The following is a 14,281-nucleotide window of genomic DNA, read 5'->3' as shown; positions in this document are numbered from 1 at the left end:
TTGAATACTATTCAGTGTTAAAGGTAAAATCGGATAAAGAGGATGAAAACAAAAAGATATCATCCTATTCTTTATCTATTTTCCTAGAGATCAACATAGAAGAAAAAAAAAAAAGGACTAGCCAATTATATTGACTCTTTTTTAAAATAAATAGTAACATTTACACAAAAAGTTGAATCCATATTTATAAAGCTTGTATTCATATACATTATACTCGATCTTCTGATTAATAGAGCAAGTACAAAGTAGAGTGTTTTTATTATTATTACATAATATTAGCCTCCATGAATACTCTTTTCATGTATTAGAAGCAAAGATATATAAAGTGTTATTCTATTCATCGTGTCTCTTCTTACTAGTATACAAATTGTAATTGTCAAGTATATTTATATATATATATGTATTTATATACATTTTTATTCCCTTCTTTACAATTGAATACATGGTTATATATATAAACCTCTTTTTTTTTATCTTCACCCCTTTATTATTATACAAATACAGACTACAATCGTTATTTGTTACGAGCATAATATTCATAAGCAAGAGAATGATATTCTGGTGGAAAAGGTGAAGGAATTTCAGATCGTCCTGGTCTAGAAATAGGAGATCTTAAAAAGACAGTTTGACACGTATTATAGTTGACTTCAAGATATTCAGGTACAAACAAAAAAGGCTGTGAAAATGGTTTAGGTGTAAAGTCTAATTCCTGTCCTTTTTCTCCTTTTAAAAATTGAATAGCATGTGGATCAACTGAGACGATATCACCATCTTTTAATTTATGTGAAGGATAAGGCAGCTTGATAAAAGAAAGGAATTGAATAATTTCTTTAGTACCATTCATAAAGTAGAGTCTTTTTGTATATGTATTCTTAATTCTTACCTTTTTACCATTCACCATCACTTTTCCGTGTACACATAATTGACGAGCAGCATAAATGGAAGGACAGAAATTAGATCGAAACACAACAAAATCTAATCTTCGTTCCAATTCAGCAAATGTCAAGACAGCTACAGATGGATGAACTTCTGTTGAAGAAGATTGAACAGTAGGTAACTTTGGATTAAAGAATTTATTTTTGAATTGTCGTTCTGTCACTTCATCACCGTGGTAAGCTCGAGTTTCTCTTTTTGAAATCCATTTCTGTTGAAATAATGTTTTATTATGAAAGTTGGAAACTTCTTTATGTGCAATATTATACAAGTTGTATTTATTCCAGGACATGCGTCCCAACTTTCTTGCCAAACTATAAATTGGCTTTCTCATCTTTTTCGTTCTTTCTTTATATAAATAAAGCAAGGGGAAATAAATGTGTGGAGGGGGGCTGTCCTTAGTTTTTTTTTTCTTTTTTTTTTAATTTTTAATTTCAGTTATCACTTACTGTATGTGTATCTGTATATTTTTTTTTTTTTTTTGGACATTATGCTACCGCCATTAATGAAATGATGCTTAACAAAAAATAAAATAAACCAGTCGATAAAACTAAGCATATTCCTTCTTATACATATGTATTGTAAAAAATAAAAATAAATTGTATCCTACTATATAAAGAATAGTGTTATATTGAATAGTCCATTAAAGTACATTTCATCAATATTATTGAAAAATATGTATTAAAAAAAAAGGTTTTATCTATAATTGTAAATATAAATCATCTTGTATTCGATTTGACAATGATGAGGAAAGAAAAATGATTACTTTTTTGAAAATACAAATGTTTATAATATGTGTATTTATTTATACTTAAAAAAAAAGCCCTGCCTTATTAATTTTTGTTGTTGTATTGACGTCCAGCATATTTCTTTTTTTTTTTTCTTTATATATAATTTTTTAATTGAAGAAATAGAATGCAGACTAATATATATGATGATGAACCACGTTCTATATTTGTAATTGGAAATCCTTTACGCTTTTTATCTCGTAAAGGAAGAAATATAGGTGTCTATTTATCAGGTGGTTTGGTAATTACATCGCCCTCTTTTTTTTTTTTTTTTTTTAACGATGGATACAAATAATAATAATAATCAACATTAATTTGTAATTTTGTTCATTAAGCTTGCTATTGGATGGTGGGCTTTTATAGATGCAGTCATCAATTCAACCAAATACAATGGAATGAGTCATATGGGATTTGAGGATTGGTTCTCGGGTATCCTGACGACTTTTGGTATGATTGTGTAAAGTACTGACTATATTACATAATCAATCTCCCACTAATTATAAAATATCTAGAATAAATTTAATAGATAAAAATCGATTACAGGATGATACAGTATCTTATGGGGATTTGAATTTAATTTGGAAAGCAAGATTATTCTTATTTCTTGGCTTTTCTTTAATTGCAGGAGGATTTGCAGGATCATGTGTAAGACAACAAAAAATGAGAGACAGACTTTGTATAAATCCTTCTTTTTTTTTGTAGTGTGTATTGATTATCAAGTATATAATTCAGTTGGAATCTGCACAACCTTATATTAACTATGGTATTGCAGGAGTCGTACAAAATAGTTTGATTATGTTAAGGTAATAGAATTAATTACACGTAGTAGAATTCTATATAACATTTATTTTAGTACATTTGTATTGTGGGTAGCTCAAAATACACAACAAGAATATGAATATGACTTGAGAATTTAACGATAATAATAAGAATAATAATAAAGTTTTTTTTTTTTTTTTTTTTTTTTTTTTTTTTTTTTTTTTTGTAATAATTTTCAATTGTTCCTAGTGTAACAATAGACATAAATTAAAATTTAAAGATAAACTCCCCCTTTTTTTTTCGCTCTCTCTACTCTCTACTCTATACATACATACATACATACATACATACATATAAATATATAAATACATATTTTTTTTTTTTTTTTTTTTAATCTTTATAAATCTTAATTTAAAAAAAATGACTGATCGACGAAGTGGGATGGTTCAGTCGTTTGGTTATCCACAAAACGGCTCCATTGTAAGTCGAGCAGTAGCAGCTGCAGCTGCAAACAATCATCATTCTAATCGTAATCGAGGAAGAGGTTCAAAAAGATATTCTGTTTCTGTATTTTATTCTATGGCTGCAGAACAAGATGTTGAAGTAGAAGACGAATTAGCAAAAGGTGATTAGATATACATATATATATATAACACATTCTAATGTTTTATTAATGACTCTTGTTATTAGCTCAAAAACGTTTACGTGAATTAAAAAATAAAATCTCTACACAATCTAAAAAAAATTTTATGCGTGAAAGAGACGTACGATTCTTGGATGCTAGAATTGGTTTATTGATTCAAAACAGAATGGCACTTGATGAGGTATAGAAATATATAACTAAAAGAACGAACGAAAAAAAAAAATAAAAATAAAAATAAAAATAAAAATAAAAAAATAAGGGGAACTTGAAAAGTTTATATTTTATATTATAATGATAGCAACACGAAGTAACTTCTCGTTTAGAAGATAATGAAGAAGAAGATGAAGATCATTATATTGACGATCGTCGTATACAACAATATGGAAATTTATTTTATCTTTTACAAAGTGAACCACGTCATATTGCAATTCTATGTCGTTTAGTAAACTTGGCAGAAATTGATACTTTATTACAAACAGTTATGTTTACACTTTACGGTAATCAATATGAAAGTAGAGAAGAACACTTGTTATTAACCATGTTCCAGGTACAAATATATAAAGAATTCATCCTCCCCTTTTTATATTTATATTTATATTTATATACTTATTTTTAGAATGTATTGGCTGCTCAGTTTGAAACAACTACTGAATTTGCTTCTCTTTTACGCGCAAATACACCTGTTTCACGTATGATGACAACTTATACTCGACGTGGACCTGGACAATCTTATCTTAAATCAGTTTTATCTGATAAAATTAATAATCTATTAGAACAGAAAGATTTAAATTTTCAAATTAATCCTCTTAAAGTGTATGAAGAATTAGTTCAAAAAATGGAACGAGAAGGTAGTTTACCTGACGGATTTCCTAGAAGTGTAACAGCTGAAATGGCAGCTGCTAATTCAACTGTTCAAACCATCATTCTTCCAAGGTTAAAATCCTTGATGGAAATTGCAAATTCTTTTTTATCAACTATTATAGATTCTTTAGATCAAGTCCCTTATGGAATTCGTTGGATTTGTAAACAAATTCGTTCTCTGACAAAGAGAAAATATCCTGATGCTACAGAGCATGCTATCTCTTCTCTCATCGGTGGTTTCTTTTTTTTACGTTTTGTTAATCCTGCTATCGTAACTCCACAAGCTTATATGCTAGTGGATCGTATTCCTGGTCCCAATTCACGAACTACATTAACACTGGTAATTCTCCTATTCACCCCCCGTAGGCCCTTTTTTTTCTTTTTAATATGATTTTTTTTTCTGATTGGATCTATTTTATTATTGAGTAGGTAGCAAAGATGCTTCAAAATTTAGCAAACAAGCCATCTTATGCAAAAGAGGCTTATATGATACCAACGAATCCATTTGTTGAACTAAATAAACATCGTACCATTCGATTCTTGAATGATCTCTGTGAAGTAGTCGACTTTTATGAACAACTAGAGATGGATCAATACATGGCGCTTAGTAAAAAGGATATCATGATCAATATAACACCTAATGAAATCTATAACACAATATCTTTATTACAACAACATATTCATGTGCTTGCACCAAAGGAGACGGATCATTTACGTGTCTTACTTTCTGAAGTCGGCTTAGTTCCTCCACAAGTATCAAGAAAAGAAAATAAAACCATTGAATTACCTTTGTTTAGTAGATGGGAAATGCCAATCCAAGGTAAAATTCTATTTTATATGAGTCAACAATATATATTAGAGCTTAATTTATCTATCTAGACTTAACAATGTCACTCATGTCAGAGAATAATATTACTCAAAATGATATTCTTTATATGGAAGCTAAATCGATTTTTGTACAAATCATTCGTTCTCTTCCTTTCCTTGCACGCCCCCCACTTCGATTACATCAAATAGCAGAAGCAGCAGGTACATCAAAGGATGCTCAATTGGTTCATAAGGGCATTAAAGTCAAGGAAATGCTTCGTGAGTTAGAAGAGGCCAATGTGATTGATCGTCGTGATAATCATCAATTTCTTGTTGAAGAAATCAATAATGAATTAGCTCATCTTGGCGATCTAAAAGTAAAAGTGATGGAAGAACTTGAATCACTTGAAAGTGTCTACAAGACTATTCTAGACCATAATAATTACCTCAAGAGTCAATTAGAGAGTTATAAAGCCTATTTACAAAACGTAAGGATGCAAAGTAGTAATAAAAAAAATAATTTAGTAGGCGTTGAAATCGTGATGGATCAAACAAAGAAACCATGTCAACATAGTCATCAACAAGGTCCATTCAAGTTTACTCATCAACAATTAGAAAGGGATGGTATTATTGCAGAAACAGAGGTGCCTGAAAATAGACGCCAGAATATCTTTTTGACCATCTCTTCACCTATACCAGGTACCTTTATTATTGGTCTTCATTATAAAGGTCGTGATAAACCAGTTTTAGAGATTGATTTAAAGTTGGACGATTTACTTGAAAAGGTAATACAAACTATATACACTTCATATAGCATACTCACATATTATATCAGCAACAAGATAATATTCAAATATTGGATCTTGAATATATTAAATTAAATGTACCCAAGACATTACAATTGATAACAAAGACTTTTATGACAAGAAATAGGTAAAGCATTGAAATCATTTAGCAGTGAATGAATCAAAATTAATCTAATTTCTTTAATTCTAGAACTGGCTTCTTTTCTTAAATACTAAATAATTATTTATTCTATATACATATATCAAAATATATATACAAATGTGTGTATGTTGTTTTTTTTATTTTTTTACACATAATATTTTATAATTACTTTTTAATTTACATTTATAAACACTATTTTCATAAATTATTCGCACAATCTCAGACCTTTATCCAATGGTGCCGCATTTCTAGAAATCTCCTCTTCTTGGTCTTTTTTTTTTTTTTTTTTTTTTTTTTTTTTTTTTTTTTTTTTTGAACCAGTCATAAGCAGTTCGACGGGGCAACACCAAGCTGTTTTTCTGCTTTTTCCCGCAGTAAGGACCAAAAAAAAAAAAAAAAAAAAAAAAATGGCCCTTAACATCGTCCCCATATTTTTTTTTTGTAGTAAGTGACTGGTTCAGCTGGTACTGAAGTAATTGGTCTTGGATGCTTTAGGGGTTGTCTCAGGCAGCTTGAAGTCCATATAATTGTCAAAGTTGACAGTGTCGACAAGAGGATAACCGTCATTGTCTACTTCCATTTCAACTGATTCATTGCCGTACCCATCTTCTTGATAAAATTCGAAAGTCTATCGTGCTATGTTGATTTTGCGAATCTGTGCGAATTTTATTTGGCAAATTGAGCAAGTTAATCTTCAAAAAATGAATGTGCAAACTGTGCAAAAAATAAAAAAAATAAAATAAAAAATGTATGCAAATTTTTCCTGAGATTGTGCGAATAATTTATGAAATTAATATACATATATGCATATATATATACATATACATGTATACACATGTATACACATGTAGAATATCCCTCTTATTATCTCACTTTCTTTTTTTTTTTTTTTTTTTTTTTTTTTTTTGGGCAGTACCTCGCTTATTCGCTTATTTATTTATTAATATAATTTATTACCAACCAGTCACATTTTTATGTCTATTTTCTAAAAACTTAAATAACGAGCCAGGCTCTTTCTTCCATTGATTATGCCAATGATAAGCAAAGGTCTGTAATAATCGATCTTGATTAAACTCTGCTTCAATAAAGGCATTTGGCATAGAGTTCTTGGGACTGCAGACCATTGAATCAGTAAAGCACCAAGGTAAAACGGACCATGGTCGAATACCATGATGTAATAAACGTCGATAAATTCTATAATACATGTATCCCCCCCAATCAATCGTATCAGGTCTAGGTAAAGGGCCCGAGGCTAACTCAGATAACATCTCACACAGGTAAGGGGATTGCTTGTGAAATCGCATAAAGGCGCCATTAAAGGGGAAGCCGTTCGGTAAGAAACAATCCCATTGAGATAACCATTCATGCTCCATCAGAGGTGCCATGTCTCGAATAAATAAGCTGTCCATATCAAACCACATGCCTCCATATCGATAAATAGCTAATAATCGAACAAGGTCTCCATCTAAATACCCACTGCTATCTTTAAAATCAAGATGTCCTGAACCCTCCATGGGGGACCCCTTGGCTAATTCATGAGGATCGTATATCTTTGTCACAAGTCGGTCACCCACATGGCTCTTGATCTCTTGAATAATAGGGGAGAGTGACAAATCTCCATTTGACCATAGATAAACTACCGTATTATTTGGGTTTTGTGTAGCGAAAAAGGATCTTAAAGTAGCAAGCTGCTTGGGCCCTACAGGCGATAAATCGGATCGCCAATAGGCATGATAAATAATTGTTTCATTCAAGGCCTTGGTAGGATCCGCCTTGATGGTAGCTGCAAAATCATAACAGTCATAATCTTCCATCAAACTTATGCCTGGGGCTACATCATACACATATTGTTGAATACCATTCAAATAAGGACTATCATCTGGTAAGCTATCAAAGCATCCAGCTAATGGTTCATAATAGGCATCATCAGCATGAGAAATCCAGTTACGTAAATAAACTCGAACATTAAGTTGTAATTGACAAATGGTAAAGAAGGAGATAACAATAGTGAGCACTATTAAAATGGTATATTTAATAACTGTAAAAGGTCTCCATCGTTTTGGTATAATAAATGTTGTTGAATTTGGTAATCTTGTATAAGTTGTCGTTTGATTCCTTTTAAATAAATTAGACAATAGACCCATAATAAGATGTAAAAGTAAAAGAAAGAAATAAAAGATTTCTTTAAACACCGTCTAATTGTAATACATATATAAAAAAGCGGGATACTAAAAAAAAAAAAAAAAGGTATCGATTTTTTTTTTTTTCTATCACTTTCTTTTAGATTTCAAATAAATAAATGCCATTTGGACAAGTAAATCGTTATATAAATATATAAATTTAATTTTTATTCATGAAAACCAAATAACTTACAAGTACAAAAGGTCATTGTAGGACCACCAGGTTCAGGCAAGACAACTTATTGTTGGGGCGCCTATCAATATCTAACAGCAATTGGAAGGTATAATTTTAAAATCTTGATCCTAATAACAATCTATCACTCATTTTTTTTTCTTTTAATTTGCACAGAAAAGTAGCGATTGTTAATTTAGATCCTGCTAATGAAAACATCCCTTATCCTTGTGCCATCAATATCTTTGACTTGATTACACTAGAAGATACGATGAACGAATTATCTTTAGGACCTAATGGTGGCATCATGTTTTGTATTGAATATCTTTTAAAGAATATGGATTGGTTAACAGACAAATTAAAGGAATTGGGCGATGATTATTACATATTGTTTGATTTCCCGGGACAAGTAGAGTTATTTACACATCATTCAGCTGTTAAAGATCTTTTACAGGCTCTTGAAAAAGCTGATTATCGATTGGTAGCTGTGAACATGGTTGATGCTCATTATTGTACAGATCCAGCAAAATACATTTCGGTATTGATTCTAGCACTGAAAATGATGATTCAGTTGGAATTACCTCATGTTAACGTCCTATCAAAAGTAGACTTGATCGAATCTTACGGTAAACTCAGATTCAATCTTCAGTATTATACAGATGTCATGGATCTTTCTTATTTACTAGAATCACTGAATGAAGATCCGTTTGGCTCAAAGTATAAAAAACTAAACGAGGCACTTTGTGAGTTGATTCAGGATTTTTCACTTGTTGGATTTTATACGTTATGCGTAGAAGATAAAGATTCTATGACAAAATTACAACAAGTGATAGACAAAGCAGGTGGTTTTATATTTGGTGGTTTAACTGAAGGAAATGAATCGATCATGTTGACAGCTATGAAAGCAGGATATCATGAAGATGTGAGTGATGTTCAAGAACGTTGGATGATTGAAGATGAATACAATGACTTGTAATATTTTTGTATATTTTTTTTTATATATATATGTAAATAAAAACAAGAGAGAGAAAGAGAAAGGAAGGTACTACGTTTATGATAAACTTAAATAGACTGAATCATTGAAAATATGATCATAAAACTTTGTTACAGAAAATCAGATATGCGCAGAATTGTATCTCTTTTCTTTCTTGAATAAAGAGAGTCTTGTGATATATAAATGGATGCTTCTTCTTTCATTAAGTCTCTAAGTTTAAGGACATTGTAAACGAGCTGATCTATAGAGGACAAGGATATTTAATCTACATTGAAATTTGTGATAAAACATGAATCAAGTTGATTGAATGATTATGGACAGTGCATAAATGAGACACTATTCTATTTATGTAGTTCATTATCATAATAAGCATCAGTATCCAAATATGAAATTTGTTACAAGAATAGTTTGAGTTTTCCTTCTTGTACGATATATCCTTTCTATGCCAAAGAATCAATTGAATAAGGGGCATAAACTTGGAATAGCCTGTGGGATCACTGTAGATATTTATTCCAATAAAAGTCATCTAGAAGTTTATATTCAATAATCAAGTTCCTTTATAGTTTGTGATCTTTACTCAAGAGAGAACTATCTTCAAAAAGTAAATAATGTAAACGACAGTACTAATTCAAGTACCATTAAATAATTGTAACCATGTTAAGGATTAATGCCATCATGCTGTCAAACGCATTTGGCTGAATTAAAGCATCTCTTTTATTGTTGCTATTCGTAGCAGTTACTCTTTCAAGTGTTCACTTCTTGAATAACATAAGATAGTCAAAAATGAATAATAACTCTTTATTTTTTTTTCGAGATAGTCAATATTTAATCTTTTCAGGGGTAGAAGGAATTTATGTGTATATCATTGTCTTTTCTTGTTAAGGTATATATCACTGATTATTAAGAATATTTCTTGAATTCCATCTAATACACAACTTATTTCCCGAGCAATGTTTAAACAGTCTTATATAAATTGTAAACTAAAGTGAAGTCTATCATTTGATGTTTGATATACAATATATCTGGATGTAGTATACATGAATGTTTATTTTATTTTTTTTTCTTTTCTCGCATTTGAAAATGATTCTAATATACATGTAGCTTCATTTATAGTAGTAGTAGTAGTAGTAGTAACACTTACCATTTGAGATACTGTCTTGGCAAATAATGTCCATTTTCTTATGACAGGTATAAAGGTTATTCTTTTCATGTTTACAGCAAAGCTAATTCACAAGAATTTTAACAATATATTCAATAAACCATCAAATGGGTCTTCTTCTTAGAGTGTTTGAGCATCATAATAAGAATTCAATTGGGAATTATGGCTGTTGTATTCAATTGCATAATTATTTATAGATATACATGACAATAATACTTTATATGACGACAAAACATTTAAATAAACCTTTTTGTTTCTACTTTATTCTTTTTTTTTTTCACCATCAAAATATACATTACTTTGACACTTTATAGTAAGCCTACTTGGCTATGCTTAAGTGCCATCGTATCAAGGCGAACCTTAGTGTAATCATAAGTGAAATGAGGACAACATAATACTTTATAGGATAATTTTTGAATATATCTTGGGAGGGATGAAGACAAACCAATTTCATGTTTGTATGGATAAAGTGTTCTAATACTTACACGAACATTATGAGTTAAATATATAGAGGAAGACGTTTCATAAACTATCATCAATCCAACAAACCAAAAGAAAAAATAGGAATACAGGACCTGAAAATTGACTTTATTGAACTCTATAAATCTATACATTTTTAACAGATTTAGATTACATAATACGCATATTATTGTGGATAATGCCTCAATTCACAAAACATTAAATGCCTTTAAAGCAATTTGTGGCCATAAACATATTATTTGTTTTCTTCATCAAATTCGTTCTCCATCCCCCCCTAAATGAAGAATACTGGGCGAAAAAAAAATCAAGTTATATTATTGATAGAGTTAAAGAAGCAGCCAAAACGATTATCATGACCAAAGTTTAATTCACATCAATATTTCCTAAAACATCACAACATGAAAAAAGACCATAAAGTTTTATATGGTAATATTTATTATAAAGTACTATTATTGAATTTTATTCATTGTGGGCTAATTTTTCTTTTTCTTTTGGTAATAGTCAAAGAAAGGCACTTGTTTCGGATAAGGGTAGCCTATATCTTCCTCTTTACCCATCAGAATTTAATCCCAATTGAGCTGCTTTAGCCTGTGATCAACAGTAGGATGAATAGAGAAAAAACTTATCAAAGGAGTAGGCTCCAACTATAAGAATCCTTGTAATAATGGCTACTTGAAGAACTTTTGTTATTCTGATCCAGAACTTCCAACCTATTTAAGCCTTTTTCTTTTTCCTTTTTTCGGTAGAAGATGGCACAATTATGCAGTAAAGGGGTTCAGAGACTATGCAGTAGTTCTTTGCATGCATGCAAATCTAATAACGATTACATTCTTGTAAAGATTCAATTTTATTTTCTTTTTTTTTTATTTTCTGTTTCATGCTTGTACAATTTATTATGATTTTTTTTGAAGATTAACGACAACATGCATCCATTCATGATGATAGGTAGCAAAATGAGTACTAATCCATCTATACACAAAGAAACCATTCATTCTAACTATTAACTTTTGAGAACATAGTGGGCAGTATCCATAAGTAAATTTGTTATTTGATGAATTTATAGTCATAAAATCATGAATCATTCTTGAAATAGCGTTATAGGATTGATAATAAGTTGCATTTACTTTGTTATTCGAAAACAAAAGAGAATTATGATTACATGATCTTCCTCCTCCACAAAACATATTAACAAAGAGAGAAATGAAGAAAATGAAAGAAGAAGAAGAAAAAGGCGGTGGGGGGGGGAGAGAGAGAGAAGATAGTCTTATTGTTGTTATTATCCTTTTTATATATTATCGTTGTACACTCGTATGAAGACTAAGTTGATAAACTTCCACAAATACACCCCCTGACCCTAGATGGCTACACATATAAGATCATCACCCTTTTCCTAAATAATACTACGGAATATACACTATAAACCCCATCACTTTTTCTTTCTTTTTAATATATCTCATTCTTTTTTTTGATTTGTATGCAATTATGCATAGTTTGATCTTACTATTAATATATAATCTTTTATGATTTATATTTTATATATAGACTATATATGATAAATATGAATCATAAAGTCTTTCTCTCTCTCTCTCTCTCTCTCTCCTATCTTTTCATGTAATAAAATGGTACTACTTGACAGTAAGATCATAGGGCTCAATGTAGTTATACAATGTGAAACAATTATCATGTAATAGTATAATGCTACAAAGGATAATGTATAACCAAACTTTTTTTTTTTTTTTTTTATACATATATCAAGTAATATGTACATACTTTCTATTTTTATCATGATATAATGTTATGCATACAATAGAATTACAAAATGAATTTTTTCACACTTTTATAAAAAAGAAAAAAAAATCGTGTACCTGAATTATATAATGCATTATGGCGTCATTTCTACGAAGCTATAATACTGTTAAACACAAAAATGCATGTCCATAGTTTAAATTAGGTCTTTATCATAGTATATACAACATATATTAATAATAATACAAAAGACGTTTTATGTGTATTTTACTGACAACAAAAAATAAAATAAAAATAAATATATCTGTTTTGTCATTCTTCTCCCTCCCCCTCCCAAACCCCATAAAAAAAGAGAAGAAGGGAGTTTTTTTTTTGGGGGAGAGAGAGAAGGATTAGGATGGCCTGTTACGTACCATTATAACCTATATTATACTTGATTTTATTACGTAATATTTTCTGAGTGAAAAAAAAAATAACAAGTAGTAAATGCAAATATATCCTTTTTATTACACATGCAATTATTTTATGCTTTAACGCTGCTTAATTGATCGAGGTATTCAGATTTAGTTGTAGTACACTTTAGAGGTTCTTTTGATTGTGTATATAATTTTTCACTCACTGCTTCAGCTTGAAGTGACTACATGAATATAAATAAATGAATTTAAATATACACAGATATTCTTAAAAAAAAGGGGAGGGAAAAATACTTACATTTTCATCGTAATATACAATTGGCTGCCATTCTTCCTCTTCTGCATTTCTTACAGCCATAGAATATAAATTCTTTCGAATACTGCCTTCACGTTCTGCATTTTTAACAGATACTTGGACAGTTTGTGCTGTACCCGTATCATTTTGTTTTCTTTCTTCTTGCTTCTCTACATCTTGAATACGTTTATTAGCTGCTTTCCATTTTTCATCAATCTTGTCAATATATTTAAAACCAGGTCTTAATTGTACAGTTGTATTAATAGGTGTAATATGAAGTTCCTCTATTAAAACAAAAGAAATTATTATTTTTATTATTTTATTTTCTTTGCTTTTAATAGTTGTCATCTTACCATCACGTATAATGCCAACAACATATTTGGTCTGACTAGGCACTTGAGTAGAAGTAAGTGTCATTCTATCCAGCAATTCTTCTTCTTTCTTTTTTGATTTATGTCCCATCATTTCTTCTTCATGTTCTTCCATGCGCCTATCATAGGCTGTCTTGATCGTCTTATCATTTAAACCCATTGCAAAATCTTCACCTCTTTCAGTACTATAGTTAGGGGATCTAGTGTCTAATGGTAAATCAAGCTCAACCATCTTTGCTTTTGGCTTTAATCGTGCTGCATTAGGTCCTGTTCTCGTTGTAAAAGGTGTGGATCGCATAGGATATTGGAATAAATACAAGTACTTTGAAAGCTCTGTTGTTAAATAAATAGGATATTCTGCTAAAATCTCATCTTCTTCTATATTTGTATTATTGGAATCAATATTCATGTGATTCTCCATCTCTGTCATTGCTATTAATGTTAAAAAAAATAAGAAAATTTTCAAAAAAAAAAAAAATGGAAATGAGATACGATTTTATTGGCTAATTAAGCCACAACATAATGTGTATGTGTCTATGTGTGCGTGTTTTTTTTTATTTTTCTACAAATTTGAAAATGGCTTAGAGAGATCATAAAGGTGAATATTGTGTGTGTGTGTTTTAGCATTAACTTTCATTCTTTATGATAAAATTGGTTTTTTTATGAATGATACGGTAGATGATATAAAGGTAATGTATATTCATAATTTAATAGAAGAATATTTTGTAGTAG

General features: G+C 29.9%; 6 protein-coding genes across 6 annotated transcripts; 3 read left to right on the top strand and 3 right to left on the bottom strand.

Annotated features, from left to right (window-relative positions):
• Positions 1 to 339: 339 nt before the first annotated feature.
• On the bottom strand, positions 340 to 1,312 carry BX663DRAFT_516287 (uncharacterized protein). Its single transcript, XM_051528569.1, has 2 exons — positions 884 to 1,312; positions 340 to 799 (listed from the first exon to the last, which is right to left on the bottom strand). The coding sequence occupies exons 1-2, from the start codon at positions 1,265 to 1,267 to the stop codon at positions 515 to 517; spliced, it is 669 nt and encodes a 222-aa protein (XP_051380705.1). The 5' UTR covers positions 1,268 to 1,312; the 3' UTR covers positions 340 to 514.
• Positions 1,313 to 1,803: 491 nt separating this feature from the next.
• Positions 1,804 to 2,687, top strand: BX663DRAFT_516285 (uncharacterized protein). The gene is made up of 5 exons (XM_051528568.1): positions 1,804 to 1,962; positions 2,057 to 2,178; positions 2,234 to 2,366; positions 2,424 to 2,524; positions 2,575 to 2,687. Exons 1-5 carry the CDS (start codon positions 1,849 to 1,851, stop codon positions 2,636 to 2,638), a joined length of 534 nt encoding a protein of 177 aa, XP_051380704.1. The 5' UTR covers positions 1,804 to 1,848; the 3' UTR covers positions 2,639 to 2,687.
• A 165-nt stretch (positions 2,688 to 2,852) lies between these two features.
• On the top strand, positions 2,853 to 6,033 carry BX663DRAFT_516282 (Rho GTPase activation protein). Its single transcript, XM_051528567.1, has 8 exons — positions 2,853 to 3,105; positions 3,171 to 3,304; positions 3,422 to 3,670; positions 3,740 to 4,324; positions 4,414 to 4,804; positions 4,864 to 5,576; positions 5,627 to 5,724; positions 5,788 to 6,033. The coding sequence occupies exons 1-8, from the start codon at positions 2,901 to 2,903 to the stop codon at positions 5,804 to 5,806; spliced, it is 2,394 nt and encodes a 797-aa protein (XP_051380703.1). The 5' UTR covers positions 2,853 to 2,900; the 3' UTR covers positions 5,807 to 6,033.
• Positions 6,034 to 6,612: 579 nt separating this feature from the next.
• On the bottom strand, positions 6,613 to 7,916 carry BX663DRAFT_516280 (uncharacterized protein). Its single transcript, XM_051528566.1, has one exon. It carries the CDS (start codon positions 7,881 to 7,883, stop codon positions 6,693 to 6,695), a length of 1,191 nt encoding a protein of 396 aa, XP_051380702.1. The 5' UTR covers positions 7,884 to 7,916; the 3' UTR covers positions 6,613 to 6,692.
• Positions 7,917 to 8,024: 108 nt separating this feature from the next.
• On the top strand, positions 8,025 to 9,216 carry BX663DRAFT_516279 (GPN-loop GTPase). Its single transcript, XM_051528565.1, has 3 exons — positions 8,025 to 8,053; positions 8,124 to 8,200; positions 8,269 to 9,216. Exons 1-3 carry the CDS (start codon positions 8,039 to 8,041, stop codon positions 9,065 to 9,067), a joined length of 891 nt encoding a protein of 296 aa, XP_051380701.1. The 5' UTR covers positions 8,025 to 8,038; the 3' UTR covers positions 9,068 to 9,216.
• A 3,598-nt stretch (positions 9,217 to 12,814) lies between these two features.
• Positions 12,815 to 14,008, bottom strand: BX663DRAFT_516271 (DNA-directed RNA polymerase III subunit Rpc5). The gene is made up of 3 exons (XM_051528564.1): positions 13,532 to 14,008; positions 13,182 to 13,462; positions 12,815 to 13,107 (listed from the first exon to the last, which is right to left on the bottom strand). Exons 1-3 carry the CDS (start codon positions 13,977 to 13,979, stop codon positions 12,994 to 12,996), a joined length of 843 nt encoding a protein of 280 aa, XP_051380700.1. The 5' UTR covers positions 13,980 to 14,008; the 3' UTR covers positions 12,815 to 12,993.
• Positions 14,009 to 14,281: the final 273 nt, after the last annotated feature.

The sequence above is a fragment of the Cokeromyces recurvatus genome, assembly GCF_025118155.1.
Source record: "Cokeromyces recurvatus strain NRRL 2243 chromosome Unknown BX663scaffold_21, whole genome shotgun sequence".
NCBI lineage: Eukaryota > Fungi > Mucoromycota > Mucoromycetes > Mucorales > Mucoraceae > Cokeromyces > Cokeromyces recurvatus.
The sequence above is the reverse complement of the archived record's forward strand: the minus strand, read 5'-3'. Positions and strand labels throughout refer to the sequence as shown.